General features: G+C 27.8%; 3 protein-coding genes across 6 annotated transcripts in view; 1 reads left to right on the top strand and 2 right to left on the bottom strand.

The window, feature by feature from the left end:
- LOC145201647 (serine/threonine-protein kinase 32A-like) overlaps window positions 1-1299 on the top strand; it is an 8138-nt gene extending 6839 nt beyond the window's left edge. Inside the window, exon 11 of one of the 2 annotated variants that reach the window (XM_090083086.1) lies at window positions 263-1299. In XM_090083086.1, the coding sequence (XP_089939212.1) occupies window positions 263-560 (298 nt within the window). In that variant the 3' untranslated portion in view covers window positions 561-1299. The remainder of the gene's footprint in view (window positions 1-262) is intronic. The other variant, XM_090083087.1, reaches the window with a different exon arrangement.
- Window positions 1300-3789: 2490 nt separating this feature from the next.
- On the bottom strand, window positions 3790-17060 carry LOC145202551 (uncharacterized). 3 transcript variants are annotated; one of them, XM_090081800.1, is made up of 17 exons: window positions 16877-17060; window positions 16694-16767; window positions 16235-16311; window positions 16046-16107; window positions 15881-15925; window positions 15282-15359; window positions 13677-13720; window positions 8410-8535; window positions 8227-8325; window positions 8077-8148; window positions 7835-7870; window positions 6296-6388; window positions 5078-6198; window positions 4869-4999; window positions 4445-4632; window positions 4183-4299; window positions 3790-4087 (listed from the first exon to the last, which is right to left on the bottom strand). In XM_090081800.1, the coding sequence occupies exons 3-17, from the start codon at window positions 16309-16311 to the stop codon at window positions 3938-3940; spliced, it is 2439 nt and encodes an 812-aa protein (XP_089937926.1). In that variant the 5' UTR covers window positions 16694-16767; window positions 16877-17060; the 3' UTR covers window positions 3790-3937. The 3 variants fall into 3 exon arrangements, with proteins under 3 accessions (XP_089937926.1, XP_089937928.1, XP_089937927.1); XM_090081802.1 differs by having other exon boundaries at window positions 15134-15359; window positions 16877-17042; XM_090081801.1 differs by lacking the exon at window positions 16694-16767 and having other exon boundaries at window positions 16877-17042.
- LOC149891078 (uncharacterized) lies at window positions 8942-12482 on the bottom strand. The gene has a single exon (XM_090081803.1). It carries the CDS (start codon window positions 12351-12353, stop codon window positions 9999-10001), a length of 2355 nt encoding a protein of 784 aa, XP_089937929.1. The 5' UTR covers window positions 12354-12482; the 3' UTR covers window positions 8942-9998.
- Window positions 17061-17959: the final 899 nt, after the last annotated feature.

The raw sequence follows: 17959 nt of genomic DNA, 5'->3' as shown, positions 1-17959 counted from the left end.
GAAGCTAGCTTAGAGAAAGGAAAAATTTTGGAAAACTTACAAAGTATTTAATAAGTTATCATGTTCTCTGTTTTAAAAATATTGTCACCAATAGGCAAGTTCAGAAAAAAGTAATAGTATCTATTAATATCGAAACGTACTTCGTAATTTAAAAAACGTACTATTGGAGTATCGTTTAGCTTTTAAGGTTGAACATGAAAAACTTAAAGTTGTTGAGATTATGCCAAAAAAATCTTGTCATTATATTTATTGTTTCAAATAGTTCTTCGGACGATGAAAAAGAAATGAGCATTGAAACACGTGCGATACTTGACAGTTCCTTATACAACTCAAATGGCCAGTTTAGCTCCCCCAAAAAATCTTCTATTCTATCTCCAAAGAATATGCATAAAACAGGCACTTTTGTAGCGCAGAATAAAGCTGTAAAGGGTACTCATAAGGCTAAAAACACGACTTCACCAGAAAAGTTCTCAACACTACGCGTTGACGTGCTAGTGCCAAAAAGCGAACCCTCTCAAAACTATAGTACAGCATCATCAGCTATTTTAGATGGTTCTTGATGGCGTATTTTTTCCTTCTCTCCCAAATACTTTAGTCAAATACGCTTTTATTATAGCTAACAGTTTTAATATATTCTTGATTTTTAATATCGTGCGAGATAAGTTTCGTGTTGTATCAAAAACTTATCGCAATCATAAACCGTTATTGTTATTATTATTATTGTTATTTAGAGATTTCTTCGAAAACTGAAAACTACTTTTTGATGTTCTCTTTTTATTTCCTTTTTACATTTTGTAGTTTGTTTGTTTTTTTTTAGATTTTCTCGTTTTTTTTCGTTATTTTTTGTTGCTCTTGGGCCATATTTTAACCACTGATTTTTTTTTTTTTTTTTTTTGCTTTTTCAAAAGCATAACTAAAAAGAAAATAATGAGTTTGAAAAATGTAAGACGCAACATTTTGCATTCTTGTTTTCAATTTACTTTTTTTGCATTATTTTTTACGATCTTTTTGTTAATATTATTTTTTCCTTGCATTTTTTTGTGGCAAAGTGTTCAATATTTCCTGTTGTTTCTTTTGGAGAATGTCTTAAATGTTTGAAACTTCAAATCATTCCGTCAGCGCTTCTTGTTTTGAAAATTACTGTGTGATTTTCAAAAAGTTTATTCTAGTTTATTTAGAAAACAATATACATATTGGGTTTTAAAATTATTATTTATTTTTATGAGAAGACCAGAGTGTATTTAATTTAAAAAGAAAGTTTCACATTTTACTTATTAAAATCGAAAAGAAATTGTACCATTTCTTTGTTTTTTCTCAAGTTTAGCTTATCTAATGTGGTAAACTAGCAATGCTTAACCTTGCACGCGTTAGGTAATTTATATAATTATCAAACCTTGCGCTTGTTAGATAAATTATATACGGTTAATTTATGAAAAAGGTCGACGTGAACTTATTACAACTGACAAAACCTAGTTTACCAAGTCTCGATTAGCAAGTATCCGGTGTGAATTACTTTTTTTTGTTTAAATGCAAAGAAAAATTATTTTGTTGATATTCACAAAGATATAATTTATATAAGAGTTTTGTTCAATTTTGACATCCATATTCGAGTTCAAAATATATTTGTGTTTTCACTTTTTAAATTCTCCATTTTCTATATCTGTAATGAAATGGAAAAATCAAATCAACTTTTTTTTTTTTAAATAAATCTGTAGACCTCTCATGATTCACTAATTGCGTATAAAAGGCTTTAGTAATAAAAGAAACCTAGAGATAGCTTAAGTACTCAGTAAGAAAAATTTCGAGGCAGAGCATATATAGAATAACTTAATTACAGGTTCACTAAAAAATAATTCCTTAGGACCATCGCCGCTTCATTTTTTTACATGTATTTCAAAACTTACATTTTATTCTTATCACTTCATTGGTAACTCTTATGATTTACGTTTTTAGATTTGATCTGATGAGGAGTAAGTGCATCTGGTTCCTATTAGTAAATCCTCGATGTCTTTGCTTTTTGTTAAAGGCTAGGATTTCTAATCTGTTTTTCTATCTCTTCTGGGTTTGCTCTGAATATACCTTCAACAACTATATAATAGCAATTTTTGCATATATTCACTTTAAGATTTGTTGTTTCAGTGCAATATAGATCATATTCATCAATAGTAATGAGAACATTATACAATCTCTTGCTTATTTTAAAATCGACTTAATTTATATGCAGAGGATTTTCAAATACCCTTCTGGCAGTGTAGCTAACATTGCCATTACCAAATCCAGCTTTAGGTATATTAACAGGAAAGCTTAGTTGTTCTCTAAAATGTAATTTAGGTATCTTCTTTCTTCGAATGTCTTTTTCTCAATTGTTCTGGGCCTAGTATTTCCTTTTCTGCATTTTGTAATCCAGATGAAGAATAAAGTCAAAACATTTTATTCCGCAGTACAAGTTAGAAATCCCAAAGAAAAGGGTAGCATTGTTTTCTGTTTTTTTTAAAAAAGTCAGTATTGTTCGTTTGTTTAGATTTAGTACTGCATTCGATTCAGGATTTTTAATCGGCTGCATAGCTGATTTTAAGAATGACCGCTCTTTCTGCAATAATCAGAATTTTGCAAAGCGTCTTCAACAGTTATTTGACTTCATAAATGTTGCTTCTATTTACACAATATCGGATTCTCTTATTTATATTGTAGATGGAGAGGAATACAAAAGTTTGCTTTTGTAGCAAACTCAAGGGAGACAGAAAAACACAGCTAAGACATCGAGGATTTACTAGGATTACTTTTGCAGACCTCTCCATCTGCCTTATTCCAACCCAACCTACATTAAATGTTGGGTAGCTCTTATAAGGAAAAATTAGGTTATTTGATTTATCGAATCGTAAAGAAATAATAGTTCTCGGCCATTAATCAAGTTATCAAAACTGAGAAATTAGTTCACTCATCTCGGTATATTACACATGAAAGAAAATGCATTTATACCACAATATTTCATCCAGACATCCCGAAAGTTAGGTTTTTATTAAAGGTATTTTCGTAACGATGTTTTGCTGAAAAAAAGTTTCGAAAACAAATCAAACTTAACAAATCATCGCTTTCGTTCGAAAAATTTTAAAATGCCATGGTTAGCTTTACAAAAATCATTAAAAAAATCAGCTTCCAGTACTTTACTTGAACGCAGCGCTAATTCAGTAAATTAATTCAGTAAATTTAGGTTATTTGTTAATAAAATAAAAAAAAGTAGGTTTCGACTCATCACTGTTTACTCAGAAATTTCATTAAAAGGTAGGTGATATAAATTAAGAGGTTTCACAAAAGTTTAAACGATTTTATATAGGATCAATTATTTTCTAATTAATTGATTAATCCGGTGCGAAAATTTTGTTGTAATTTTTAATTTTTGTTGTAATTTTGTAATTTTTAATGAGTTGGTCTTTTTGATTCCGTTCAAAAAGTTTACGATTTCGAAGTTAAACAGTTTTAAAAATATCTTAAAAAATATCTTTTTAATGATCAGAGGGAGTTTTTTTAGGGGATCTTCTTTGCAAAATAAGAATTGGGAAAATGCAAATTTTTAAATTTTTCCAAAGTCTTCCAAAGTCCAACATTTAAATTGACTTCAATCATACACATCGGAAGAAAATCAGCAAAATTCTCCCCACTCGCCTACTGCTTATGCTTTTCACAAACTCACTACAAAAACTTATGGAGTTAAAAACTTATGGAGCTTCACAGTTTAAATTAATTTTATAACTAATTTTATTAAAAATTATAACTACCTCTACAAAATTATTTTGAAACAGTTTAGAAAGCCTATAATACTTCCAAGTAATAAAAAACATCCATTATAAGTTTTAAAATAAATATTCCATCGTAAGTTTAAAAAAAAATTTCCATCATAAGTATTCCACTAGATGTGTTACAGTTAAAAAATAATTTCCTATTTATTCGTTATAACTGATTGGAAACCGCGGAATGTTAGTTTACTTTTATAAGAATTTGATTGTCCGTTTTTCTTGTTATTTGAGCCATACTGGGCCCAATTTTGGTTTGAACGCTTTTTCAGATTTTCATCATTTCGACAAGAACCCTAAAAATATGTCGTATTCCATGAAAACTTTTTTTTTTTTTTTTTTTTTTTTTTGAAAATTTGAAAAAGAATTAAAATTCCAATTTTAAAATTACCTTTTCAGAAGTTTTTTTTACAACGACTCTTCTAAAATCGTGAGTGGGTTTAATAAGTCCGTATGTAATCAAATGTTCTTGATGTACTTCGTTTGGATTGTATTGTGTTAAGCATGTCTAAAATCGAAAAATGAAGTGATTTTAATATACGAAAAGACAGTTGTTTCTCCTATCGAAGAGTTTTATTAAAGAAAATAATACTCTTGCGTTTTGATAAGAAACTACACAATGAAAAAATTTGTTCAACTGAAAAATTATTCACTTTTCCGTAACGACAATTATTTTTTTCTGAAACTTCCTCTTGATTTAAGCTGCAGTCAAAGGCAACAACTTCACTTGATACATTGATCTTTGGATCGGATCGTAAGATCACCTCTCGAGAGCTTGTATGGACTTCTTCTTCAGTGTCCGAGATTGGCATAATATTGCGTAGTTTTTTTAATGTAACCGCTAGAAAAATGTAATAAAAATGATATGACAGCTAAATAAAAACATTTTTTTTTAAATTTATGCTGATTAAAATTTCTATTTATTTCATTTATACTAGGGTATTTAGAAGATTTTCAAGTCTTCACACTCTTTTTGTAAAGTGAAATAAACATTTTCAATCATTAACAAAAGTTTCTTTTTCATAACTTAAAAAATTTAAATACCTTAAAATTAGTTAACTTAGGTAAGGTACTTACAATCGAGATTTGACTGCAAATAAGATTTTTTCCCTGACTGAGAAATAGTATTTGATGTCAGATTTTTCTTCCCGCTTTTTTTACGGTTGTGATTATACCTTGCTCCAAACTTTTTAGCATCTTTAATGAAGCTGGAAATGTTTGTACTATTAGTTTGAAAAAGTGTTACACTAGCACACTACAAAAAAAAAATGACAAAAAGTAACCACCTTAATTCTTCTTCAGTTGCTAAACCCACAGGAATAAAGTCTCCATTTGCAATGAATTCATTACCATTTTTCACATCAACTTTTTTTTCAAAAGAATCATAACTTAATTTACTTGGTGTATTTGTTATTGCTACTTCCTCTTCTTCAGCCTTTTCTTCGTCACAAGAAATTCCAAACTCTTTTAACATTGAAAATCGCATTTCATTTGGTAAAGGATTTTCATCATTCAACCACATGTTTTCAATTTTGCGTTTTTTAAATTTTGAACTGAGATCTTTTAACAATTTGAAATTTTCTTTCCTGTCTTTTAGGCGTTCCTCTTTCTTTTTTTTTTTTTTGATTTTTCGTTCTTTCTCTTTTGGTATTTGAAGTTTGTCAATTTCTTCAAATTTCTTTTTCTTACTTTGGTTAGTTTTTTCTTTTTCTTCTTCAATTTCACTTTTCTTTTTAATTTTAGGTAACTCTTTGTCCATCTTAGATATCTCTTCATTCTTCTTAAGTTTGTGCTTCCTCTTCCTATTAGCATTTTTATTTTCGAGACAGATTGTTTTAGTTTTCTTCTCTTCTGACAAAGATGAGTGACACTGTATTCTATCTGTTACCATATATTTTTCTTCATTACACTTTTTATAACAAGCATTATTAGCAGTCAAACTCTCCTTCTCTTTTGTTATTTCCAAACTTGTACTTTTATTTTTAACATCTTTCGAAGTGGAAACTTGTGACTTTAGATTTTCTTTAGGATCAGTTTCCTCTAATATGTTCAAGGTTTCTGATACAACTTTCTCATTTTTGATCTTATCAGATCTTTCATCTTTTTTAATTACTTGGTCAGGAGTGTTTTTAAAACACGAAGTTTCTGTTGTTTTTTTTGTGCTTTTGAACTTTTTAGATCTTTCCTCCTTTGAATTTTCTGCATCTGATCTCTTACTTTTGTAAGGATTATTTGTATGATATGAAGAACATGCACCATCTAACTTGTCAGCTTTCTTTTCTAAGGAACTAATTTTTTTGTTCTCATATGATTTGATATTCTGTGTTGTCTCTATGCTACATTTATCATAACTGACAACAAACTGAGAGTAGTAAGATCTACTAGAAAACCTTTTACTTGTACATTCCTAAATATAAAAAAAGTCCTATTTTCATTTATAAATAGTAAATAAAGGGCTTTTTAATACTTATTATATATGTAATTTTAAGTAAAAAAAGACAAACCTCCCCAAAGTGCCTTTTAGATGCACAGTTATAACAATAACGTCTCTCATTCACTTGATTTTTATGCGGTTTCAAAATTATACCACCTTTAACCTATTAACCAAAGAATAATAATGATTATAAAAAATGCAAAAGAATTTAGTGAACTTACTAGAGCAAAAATGTTATGGAATAGATTTCAAGAAGTAAGATTTAAATTGGAAAACAAATTAGTTAAATTATTTTTTTCAGTATCCCATAGGGTGGTAGACATTTACATAGAAAACCTTTTTACCTCAAATTTCAAATGGTATGCCCTCTCACTATGCGAGGCCTGATGGAAGGACTATTTGATACAAATTTGAAAGGAATCTGATAAGGGGAAGTGGTTTCCAAGAGTCAAAACTTCAAGTAATCCAAATTCATTAAAAATTCTGATAATTTTTTTTTTTTATTTCAAGCACAATTTGCAAACAAAATATTACTACCAATATCATACTGATGCTACAGAAATCATTATCTCAGTAATAAAATCATTACATTGTACCACAAAAGTAACACATTTTTAAGAAACTTCTTCATTTTCAATTTTAATTTCAAATCTTTCTCATTAATAATATTGTTTTATTTTAACACTTATTAACTAAAAAAAAATTAGATTTATTTTTCATTATTTTCCTCATACTTACAGCTAAACAGTTACACACCAGTTGCTGCATGTTGAATACTTTTTAAAAAATTTAAAACTCAAAATATTTAACAATTTGTTTTATGTGAACAGTGTATGGAAAAAAAATTCATTGTGATTATTGTAAGCTTCACAAAAGTGAATTGAGGGGCAATACAACATTTTTTACTGAAACTGTTTAATAAGTTTCTGAATATAAATTATTTGCAAAATGATCTTGATTTAATTAATGTAACCATTTTTGGAAGAAGTCATCACAAGCTGTTACAAAAGCAACATGTTCTAGGAAATATATTAGGCTCATTGGTCATCTGCTTTCAAATGTGGATGGACAGTCAGATCCCAACAATTGGTGTTGCTCTTTGTCATGTGTTGATGAAAATTTGTTTGACTCTCTTGCTCTACCAAACGAATTTTCAACATCTTTATCATCTTTAATGGCTATAAAGCTGCACCTAAGACAGCCTGCACCATGAGTGTTCATTGGCTATGGAACAAACAGTCAAATTAGTGACAGACTTCAATGTATTATAAGTGAAGAATGAAGATTAATGCCAGTTTCTCTACCAACTTTTGGAGACAAACTCTTAAAAGTCTCTGTAAGGGATTCATAAATTGATTTTGGGGACCACTTCCCCTCATCAGATTGCATCAAAAAATTTTATTGAGTACTAATTTCATCTAAACTCACCAAATGAGAGGGTCTGCAATATGAAATTAATTTTTTTAATTCTGAAAACGATACTACTTTTACTAATTTTTTACACAGCTAGAGTTACATAGTTTAGTATATTAAGCATAACTTTTTTTTCTACTGGATTTTTTTTTTTTTTTTTCACATTTCAATAATTAAAACAACTTAATCAACTTACAGTTATATGGTATTGGCGCCAAATCTCTGGACAATTCTAAAGTAATACTAATGAAAATAATTGTTATGGAAATATCATTTTAACTAACATAAGTTTAAAACAAGTCTAAGTTCATGATATTTCCATAATGATTATTTGCATAAACATTCATACTTCATCATAAACACCCATGCAACATTCATAAACATCATATAACACAAGCACCCAAATATCATAATTATCATAAACATCAACATGGGTACCTTTTTTAAATGTCCTTGAAAATTGCACCTTGAACATTTCATTTTAAATGAAGACCGGGGTTCTTTACAATCCTAGGAATATCAACATCAACATTTCTACAAAATTAAAAAAACTCTATTGTGTCATATGTAAAAAGAAAAAAAACAAACCTTTGATATATGACCAGGGTTCATGCAATTGTAACATAAATCATTTTTACACTTTTGACGTGGATGACTACCGCCACACAAATAGCAAACCATCATTTTCTGCATTAGGAAAAAACTCTCAAACTAATTTAATTAGAAACATAACTTTGTTTGCACACAAAAACAATTACTGAAGTTTTATACCTTTGGCTGTAGACAGTCTCTTGAAAGATGACCTCTTTCATCACAATTATAGCAGAACATGTTTGGTAAAAGATTTGAAGTTACATAGTATCTTGAAACTTGCTTGAAGCTTTTTTGAGGATCATTCTGGAAAATAAGGAGACCGCTCAGTTAGCTTCTCAAAAAAAAACTTTAACTGTTTTTAAAATGGTTATAAGTACTACTACCTTATAAATATATAAAAGATAATGGTGACACTATACATGTATAATACAAATATAATGGCACTTACATAAGGTATGGATGTATAATACAAATATAAGTTTTGCAATAACAACAAAAATTGTTTAAATAAACCTTAAATTTCCTTCTTACCATGCAACTAAAACAATGAAACAAAAAATGTAACCTATATGCTAAAAATTTCTACAAACTCAAGTTTCAATCATCCAAAATGTAGATTTAACATTGATGGAATCAACATTAATGCAAAAATTATTTCTACTTAAATTTCTAATTCACCTTTAACATTGACAACTTATAAGTATTTTTTTTTTCCTTACCAAAAAAGTTTATATTTAAAATCAACAATTATTCAACTTATGGTTGTTGTATTATAAAAATAGCAACTTTCTCCCAGGGTCATTCCATATCAAATCACCTAATGGTCCCCAGGGTACCACCTCAAATTTGCTTCAAATTTTGACCACCCACAGTATTTATGAAAAAAATACAAACCTTAAAACTTCAGCTTGATTCACCTAACCATTCAAAAGTTATAATTGAATCAATATAGACCGAAACCAGCGAAATTTAAGTATCTTGAGCTTATCGTAAATTTTTTTGATTTTTGACAGATTACAACTTTTTAAATAAAATAGATGATCACTTGAAATTTTCTATGGTAATAGTTTATCACCCAAATAATCTATTTTTGCAGGTGTTTTGGACTGGTTTTAAACAATTTTTGAGTTCTTGTACCTCAAAGTTGCTAATTAACTCAATATTAGACAAAGTTTTTGAAACTTTAATGCGCTACAGTTCAATACCAACAGACAAGCTGTGCCAATATTTTGTCACTTTTGTGTACTTAGAGTAACCACTTGCAGAAAAATTTAAAAATTATGTGTTGAAATTTGTTTTAGCACTTGCAGCAGCCTGTTAAAATATGACTTTTTTCAAAAAATACGATAAATTACATTCACTTCGTAGGCATAGAAAGTAGCATAGACAGTTAAAATAAATTATGAAACTTTTTACTGGTGAGGTTCCATATATAGACAATCACCAAAAAAAATTTAAAGACCTATACTCTATCTTATGACATAATTTTAGCATTTTGAGTGCAATGCTTTTTTAGTTTAAAAGGATACCTAATAGCACAAGTTATATTACGTTTCAAAAAAAAAAAAAATCAAAAATGCTGAAAGTAGAAGTGTATATACACATGAAACACAAGCACACTAATTTCTTTATCTCTGATTTACAACACTCATGATACTGTCATAATCATTATTAGCAAGTTTGTAGTTACGAGCACTTCTACCCTTAATGGCTGGAGCATTTATTTGACATATTACTTTGTCAAATGGAACCCAACACTGACTTGATCATGCATCATTAGTCCATTTTAAATTTAATTTGTTTCTATGCATAAATTTTACATTAACATCTTGGTTTTCATTACAAATCTCAAGCACAAGCCCTATGTACCACTCATCATCGTAAAAACATGCAATGTATTTACCAGGTTGAAAGATTGAAGGATTTTTTTTTGCCAAGTTAATATTATTCAGCAAAAGGGTATCAAAGACAGTATCGCTAGAAATTCTCCGTAAAAATAACTTGTCTCCACCTGGTACAAAACTGTGATAGCTTTTTGTGCCTGGGATTGTGCTCATCTCTTCATATTGTTTCTTTAGGTTAAAATAAGTTTCATGGTTATTGATATTATCACTTGAAATGTAAAATATGTTAACACCTTTAATGTTTTTTTCAGCCCATAGAAACAGTTCATTTGGTGTAAGAATCTGGTTTGCATTTACTGCTCGTAGACTTGCTTTTGCTGCTTCTCTTTTTATAGTTCCTCCTGTTCCATCACATGGACTTTTGCCATGGGATGTAGCAAAGAAGTGATGCTCAGCATTTATATTGTGATCTTCAAGATGGTACATTAAGTTTAACAGACATTTGTAATTTTTGTACTGTGATACATCACTGAAGTATTTTGCTTTATTGATTGTGGGTAGTTTGATTTTGATCATTGGTAGTAACTTTGTGAGAAAACAATGAACTGTTGTTTGGTCATGGCGAAGATGGTCAGATATTGTACAATAGCATTCACATTTAATTTGATTTTTTTCATCTTTGTAATAAACAGCAAATAGATGTAAGGTAGCTTGATCGGCTAGCCAGTAAAACCCTTGTACAGCATCTTGCACAAGAAAACTAAAGTTCTCTGCAAAATCCATAAGAATAAGACAAGTGTGTTGATCTAATGTTTTTTTTGCCTCTGATAAGTAGGAGGATTGTGCTTCTTTGATAAAGTGGTGATGACAAAGGTCATACAAAGTTTCACTTAGAGTTTCAATAAACTCAATAATGCTTGTTTGGACTGTGACAAGTGCAGTTCGATCAGTTGACACCCATTGTTTGTATGTGATCTGATCGTCAAAATCAAAATCATTATTTTCAAACACATTTTCCAAGTAAGTCTTCAAATTTACTTTAACGGGGCAGTTAGAACATAGATGAAACATGCAGCTTCGACTATCTATATTACAAACACATACTTTCATCAAATCTTTGTAATATGTTAAATGGCCCTTAGGTAAAGCAGCGCACATCAACTTAACATTTTGATGATAAGAACATACGCAAACTGAGTGACTTCCTCTACTATCAACTGTGATGCACCACTTCGGCCTTAGTTCGCAGAACTTGCTGAATCCAACTTTGTGTGCAGGGTATAGCTTTTTAAACTCAAGATAAAGTTCTTTTAATCGAACTAATATTAAGCGTTTTTGTTTATGAACTTTTGCATTATTTATACGCATTGAAACAAAGTCTTTTTTTCCTGGACATTGTCTTGTAAACTCTTCAGATTCATAAACTTCAATAACTTTTTGTTTAACAATATCTTCCAATGGCTGTCCTATTTTAGCCTCAGGTTTAGCAAGTATTCCTTTTTCATTTTTCAACTTTCGAGCTTTCTTAGCAAGATTTTCTGAAACTGAAAATGTTTTGCAAGTTTTTTCAATTGACCAACTATCAGAAGTTAGTGTTAGTAGTTGAACTTTTTCTTCCTTCAAACTTATTTTCATTTTGTTTTTTATTGCATCCAACAGTTTGTCTAAATCATTACATTTTATACATTTTAGCTCTTTTTCCAATTCTATATTTTTTGGGTCTATATCCAATGCTGACGCTACTAGGTTTGTCATACTTGTTGCAATTTTTTTAACCTTTTGTCTTCCATATCCTAATTTGTCGCGCCTACTTACATTTTTGAGTGGAGATATTTCCAATAAAGACACACTCTTATTAAGAACTGTCTTATCAAGGTCTGAACAACTAAAATCTTCTTCAGCAGCTTCATCTTGACTAACTTCTGTAATTTTTTCAAGTTTGAATTCATTCAAACAGTTAGTACAAACTTTTTGACCAGGTTTGATCCTAAGCTGATTTGCTATTGATATGTTGACTTTACACAATCTCTTGATAATTTTTTTCTTGTGGACTTTAAATGGATCACAACAGTATTTTTGAAGTGCTTCATATCTAGAAATATAGGCTTTTTCATGATGAAAACATATCTCCTCATTTGGTTCAAAAGTGTATCCTATCCTTTGAATTAAAACTTCAATATCAGTATCTTTTAGTACTATTCTTCCTACCATTCTACAATATGACATTTTATCACAAGGTTCATTTAAAACTCTTCCCACACAACATTTCTCTGACATTTTTAACTAATTTAAAAATATTAAAATTGAGGGTTAATTATAACTTTGTTGTATTTTTCCAGTAATGAAATCAGTAAAAATGAACTCTCAAGTATAAATGTGATTAAAACTGTCTAAAATGCAACCAATAAACTATTTATACATATAACTATTTCTGCATACACAAAACTTTTTAGTTTTTGGTTCTTGCAGTAATAAAAACTAAAATAATAAAATCCAAAAAATACTGTGCAGATTTAGATTTTACTACAAACTCTTGAAGTAAATTATATCATTATAATTATATTACATGTATAAAATTAAACAAATATATATTAAAAAATCATATCAAACAATTTAAGACACTGATAACATTATTTTACGGAAAACTGATTGTATTTATTCAGGGAAAAATCAAAATTATACACCTAAGTCATAGGGCTACAATCATGTCATAAGATAGAGTATAGGTCTTTAAATTTTTTTTGGTGATTGTCTATATATGGAACCTCGCCAGTAAAAAGTTTCATAATTTATTTTAACTGTCTATGCTACTTTCTATGCCTACGAAGTGAATGTAATTTATCGTATTTTTTGAAAAAAGTCATATTTTAACAGACTGCTGCAAGTGCTAAAACAAATTTCAACACATAATTTTAAATTTTTCTGCAAGTGGTTACTCTAAGTACACAAAAGTGACAAAATATTGGCATAGCTTGTCTGTTGGTATTGAACTGTAGCGCATTAAAGTTTCAAAAACTTTGTCTAATATTGAGTTAATTAGCAACTTTGAGGTACAAGAACTCAAAAATTGTTTAAAACCAGTCCAAAACACCTGCAAAAATAGATTATTTGGGTGATAAACTATTACCATAGAAAATTTCAAGTGATCATCTATTTTATTTAAAAAGTTATAATCTGTCAAAAATCAAAAAAAATTTACGATAAGCTCAAGATACTTAAATTTCGCTGGTTTCGGTCTATATTGATTCAATTATAACTTTTGAATGGTTAGGTGAATCAAGCTGAAATTTTCAGGACTGTGTTTTTTCTACAAAAGCTGTGGGTGGTCAAAATTTGAAGTAAATTGGGGGTGGTACCCTGGGGCACTTTTGAAAAACTAGGTGATTTCATATGGAATAACCCCCAGTCTTTTTTATCTTACTATTTCTAATTTAACTTTAAATGGTACTTGAAGAAGTTTCAAATGATAAGTTTCACTTTGCTAAATGAGCTGAACTAATTCACTTTACTGTGCATAAAACTTTTAAATTCAATAAAAAGGTTAAATGTATTAACTTTCATATTAAAGTTAACAAATAAACAAACAAAAAACAAACAAACATCATCTAGCATATCCAAGTCATCCAGCTGCCATAGATTGTGACCTAAAAAATACAGAATAAATTTTTATAGAAAAACAAATTGCTGTTTAGAATGGGTCAAAAAAAAAAAAAGAATTTAACTTATACATGACTTATATGGCTAGAGCTGAAATTTATTTCTTTTTATTAATTTCTTTTTTTTTTTTTTTTTTTATTAACTTTTAACTTTGTTATTTATTCTTTAATCAAAAGAGAATACTAATGTATCTTTGATACTAATGTATATCCTTAAATTACATAAAGTAAAAATTTATTTCTAAGCTAAAATATATTAGGTTTTAATTTATATGTTTTACAACTAGTAAAAAGATAACAACTTAAATGACATTCCAACTTTAACTTTTTTGACATGGTTAATAAAGTTTTTCTTTTTGAATAAAAAAAAAATGCAGGAATAGTAGATGCATACAGTAAGTGACCAACATGCATTTAAATAAACTTTTTCTGATTCATTAGAATTTTATTTGTTAAAAAATATCTTCTAAAAAGTAATCATTTTATAGTCCTGATTTTAAAAACAAAGTGGTTAAGCTTTCAGAAAATTAGTAAAGTTAACTAAAAGCTTATTCAGCATTAGGAAAACAGAAAAAATTCAAAAATGGTGTTGAAATCAAAGCAAGCTGGCAATGGAAAACTATTGCAAGTACTTACTACTAATGGATATATTTAGAATTTTGCAGCAGAACAACTTAATAGAAAACTTAGGAAAAAAATCATTAAATCACATTTTTTTATTACAAAACAAACAAACAAAAAAAGGGAGAGAGACATAAATAAGCAAAATAGTAACTATATTATACTATAAAAAGTGCATTGGTAAAAACTACTGAAACATTTTCTTGCACAGCTGATGGTACAAAACTAAAATTGTTTATAAAATTTTAACGAAAAGCATGACTAAAGAAAAAAAAGTTTTTTTTTAACAGTGTTGTAATTTATATATTTTATAATAATAATAATAATAATAATAATAAAGGATAGACAAAGTGAGTTATTCTGCTGCCCCTAATTATAATTCCTTTAATCTTCAGTCAAATAAGCATTAAAATTTCATACTGGTAGACATCTTACTAAAATGTCTGCTAGTATAGGATTTCTCTAATGCTTCTTTGGCCAATTATGTCTTGTTATGTCTTGTTAGAGTTATTAGTTTATAAGTTATACACTTTTGGCAATATATCTGTTAGCATGGGATACTTTTAATGCTATTTTTAATACTTTTTTAGTCTATTTTATAAAATCACTTAAAGTTTTCTATATCTTTAAGAAAATAAAAGAGCAGCAAAAAACATAAACATTTTTATTATCAAATTCAAAAAAAATATTGCACTCACAATTAAAACAATTCTAAACAACACAGCAAGACAAAAAAAAAAAAAAACAATAAACATCCATTGAAAGTATATAAAGACTTACATATCAGCATCAAACTTATCTTTTAAGTTTAAAATTTCGATAGCCAAATTATACAGTGATACATTTAGTATATTTAATATACCTTGAAAAAGGATAAAATATATCAAATGTAAAATATTTAAAATGTAACAAGTGAACTAAAATTTACAAGAAACCGATTTCACCATCTCTTTATTTGCATGTTTCTCTGCTGTACCAAGAACAAAAAAATCACTCTTTTGTATTTCTAAAATGTAAAATGGAATGAAAAAAAAAAGAGAATATCAAAGAAATAATCAGGATTTTAAATTAAAAATAACATTTAAATCATTTTTATGATCTTATTATGAATTTTAATCATAATTTGAAAACTCATACAACTTAATAGTAAAGTATTCTTTTTTTTTTTTTAATAGTGAAAAATTAAAATTGAAAAAAGTTCATGAAATAAGATGATTATTTATTCATAAACATGAATCTTTATAGATAAACATATTTATTGTTAAAAAGAATATCTTTCAGATTTACATAGCTGCAATTAAAGGCCAGGGATTTAGTTTTTTTATTTCTTCTTTTTCTTTTTTCTTTTATTCAAAACAATCCAGAAGAAAGACACGTTACTTTGAACCACTTTTATTGAATTAAGTATAATAAATAAGAGTAAACAAACATGTTTATTTTTTATCTAATTATTAGGAATTATGAAGACACATGTAATAAATATATAATAAAAATTAAACAGTAAAAAGATGTGCAATTTTATCAGACCTGGATATTCATTATCAGAAGTGGATTTATCATCTAATTGTGAGCCTAAAAAGAGGTTCAGAAACAAATTTAATTTTTCCCTCTGATTAGGCAACAAACACTTAAGCAAAGATAATTAATGCTTAATCCTTACAGAAGTTATATATATCAAAAAGATATTTGTACCAATATCTAAATTAGAAGCATAGTGAACTTGACTGTATAAATATTCCTCCAGATCACTGTCACTGAAATTGTTAATAGTTTAAACTCAGATACATTTGAATATATATATATATATATATATATACACACACAATTTAAAGTTCAAACTGAATTACTAAACAAATATTTTTAACTTTAAAAAAATAGTACCTTTTGATAGATATATCATCTTTATAAATTTCATTTTCAAAGCAATCCAAATCGTCATTACCAGTCTCCATGATCATCTTTACATATATATAATTGATAATATTATTGATAATAAAAATAATAACAATAATATTAATATTAAAAATAATAATAATAATAATAATAATAATAATAATAATAATAATAATAATAATAATAATAACAATAATAATAACAATAATAATAATAGTAATAATAATAGTAATAATAATAGTAATAATAATAGTAATAGTAATAGTAATAATAATAGTAATAATAATAATTATAACAATAATAATGATAGCAACAACACAACAAAAACAACAACAACAGCAGCAGCAACAACAACACCAACAACAACAACATTATCACCAAAAACAACTCTAGCTATATTAATGACAAAGATAATAAAGCTCTGAAAATTAGTTTTAAAAAACGAACCCAATGTAAAGCTAGAGAAAATGTTTAAAATGGTCATGACTTGATTGAAATGCCACAGTGTATTTTTTGGACCGCTAGGATACAAATAAAGACAACATTTTACATTTCAAATAAATAATAGACCATGGAGCTAAAAAACAGACCTTAAAAAATATATATATCTAAACAATGATTTATATTTACCTAACATTTGCCGGCATAATAAATAATGATGAATACATAAAAAATATTTAAGCACATTTTATCACTTTGAAAAAACTATCAACTTCTTAAGACTTAATGGACTTAAGGGTAAAGTTTTGAAGTTAAAGGTTTCAATGACTTCTGAACCAATCACATACCGTCAACTGAGGGTGAATTGGCCAACAGGGTGACTTTAGTTTTTATTTGTGATTTTGTTTCTCTGAAAATTATTTTTTTTTGTTTTTGTGCTTAGTTCTTTTAATAAACTATTGCCTAATGCATTTTTTTCTGATTTGTTAATTGTAAGTGAACAAGTAAATAATTTGCAGGGAAACAAAATCACAAAAAGTGGCCGAAGTCACCCCGTGCTTGACTCAGTTGTATATATATATATATATATATATATATATATATATATATATATATATATATATATATATATATATATATATATATATATATATATATATATAAAGTTAATAGGGATGAGCACAGTATTAAAAAAAAAATTTATTAGCAAAGTACTGTTTAATAAGACTGTAAAATTGTAAAGATGTGTAAAAGGTTTTTTTTTAAGGAAGATTTACTTTTTCACTTTTTCTTATTTTATACGCTTTTGTATTTCCTTTCTCCCTCCGATTTAATGAAATTGAATAAACCTGAAATCGACATAGAACTTTATAGATTTTTTTGGAAATCAGTTTTATGGTCTGATGAAAGTAAATCCTCGGACAAAAAAACCATAAAAGCAATTATCAAATACGGTGGCGATAATGTACTTGTTTGGCTCTGTTTCAGTTGTAACGGAGTTAATAACTTAGATCAAATTAAGAAAAGTTAACAAGAGCTGGATATGTAAATATTTCAAAAAAAAATTCCCTCCGTCAATAAATTAGGATTACCAGATCAATTTGTCTTCCAACAAGACAATGATTCGAAACATACCTGAAAATGAAATAGAGTTGTTGGATCGGCCTGGTCAAAGTCCGTATACCAATCCAATTTAAAATGTGTAGTATTATTTGGATGACAAAGTTAATAGGGATGAGCACAGTATCAACAAACAAAATTTCTTTTTTAGGT

Source organism: Hydra viridissima, unplaced genomic scaffold (assembly GCF_058129835.1).
Source record: "Hydra viridissima isolate aposymbiotic clone 2 unplaced genomic scaffold, HvirCarnegie_v1 scaffold_3, whole genome shotgun sequence".
NCBI classification, from domain to species: domain Eukaryota; kingdom Metazoa; phylum Cnidaria; class Hydrozoa; order Anthoathecata; family Hydridae; genus Hydra; species Hydra viridissima.
The sequence above is the reverse complement of the archived record's forward strand: the minus strand, read 5'-3'. Positions and strand labels throughout refer to the sequence as shown.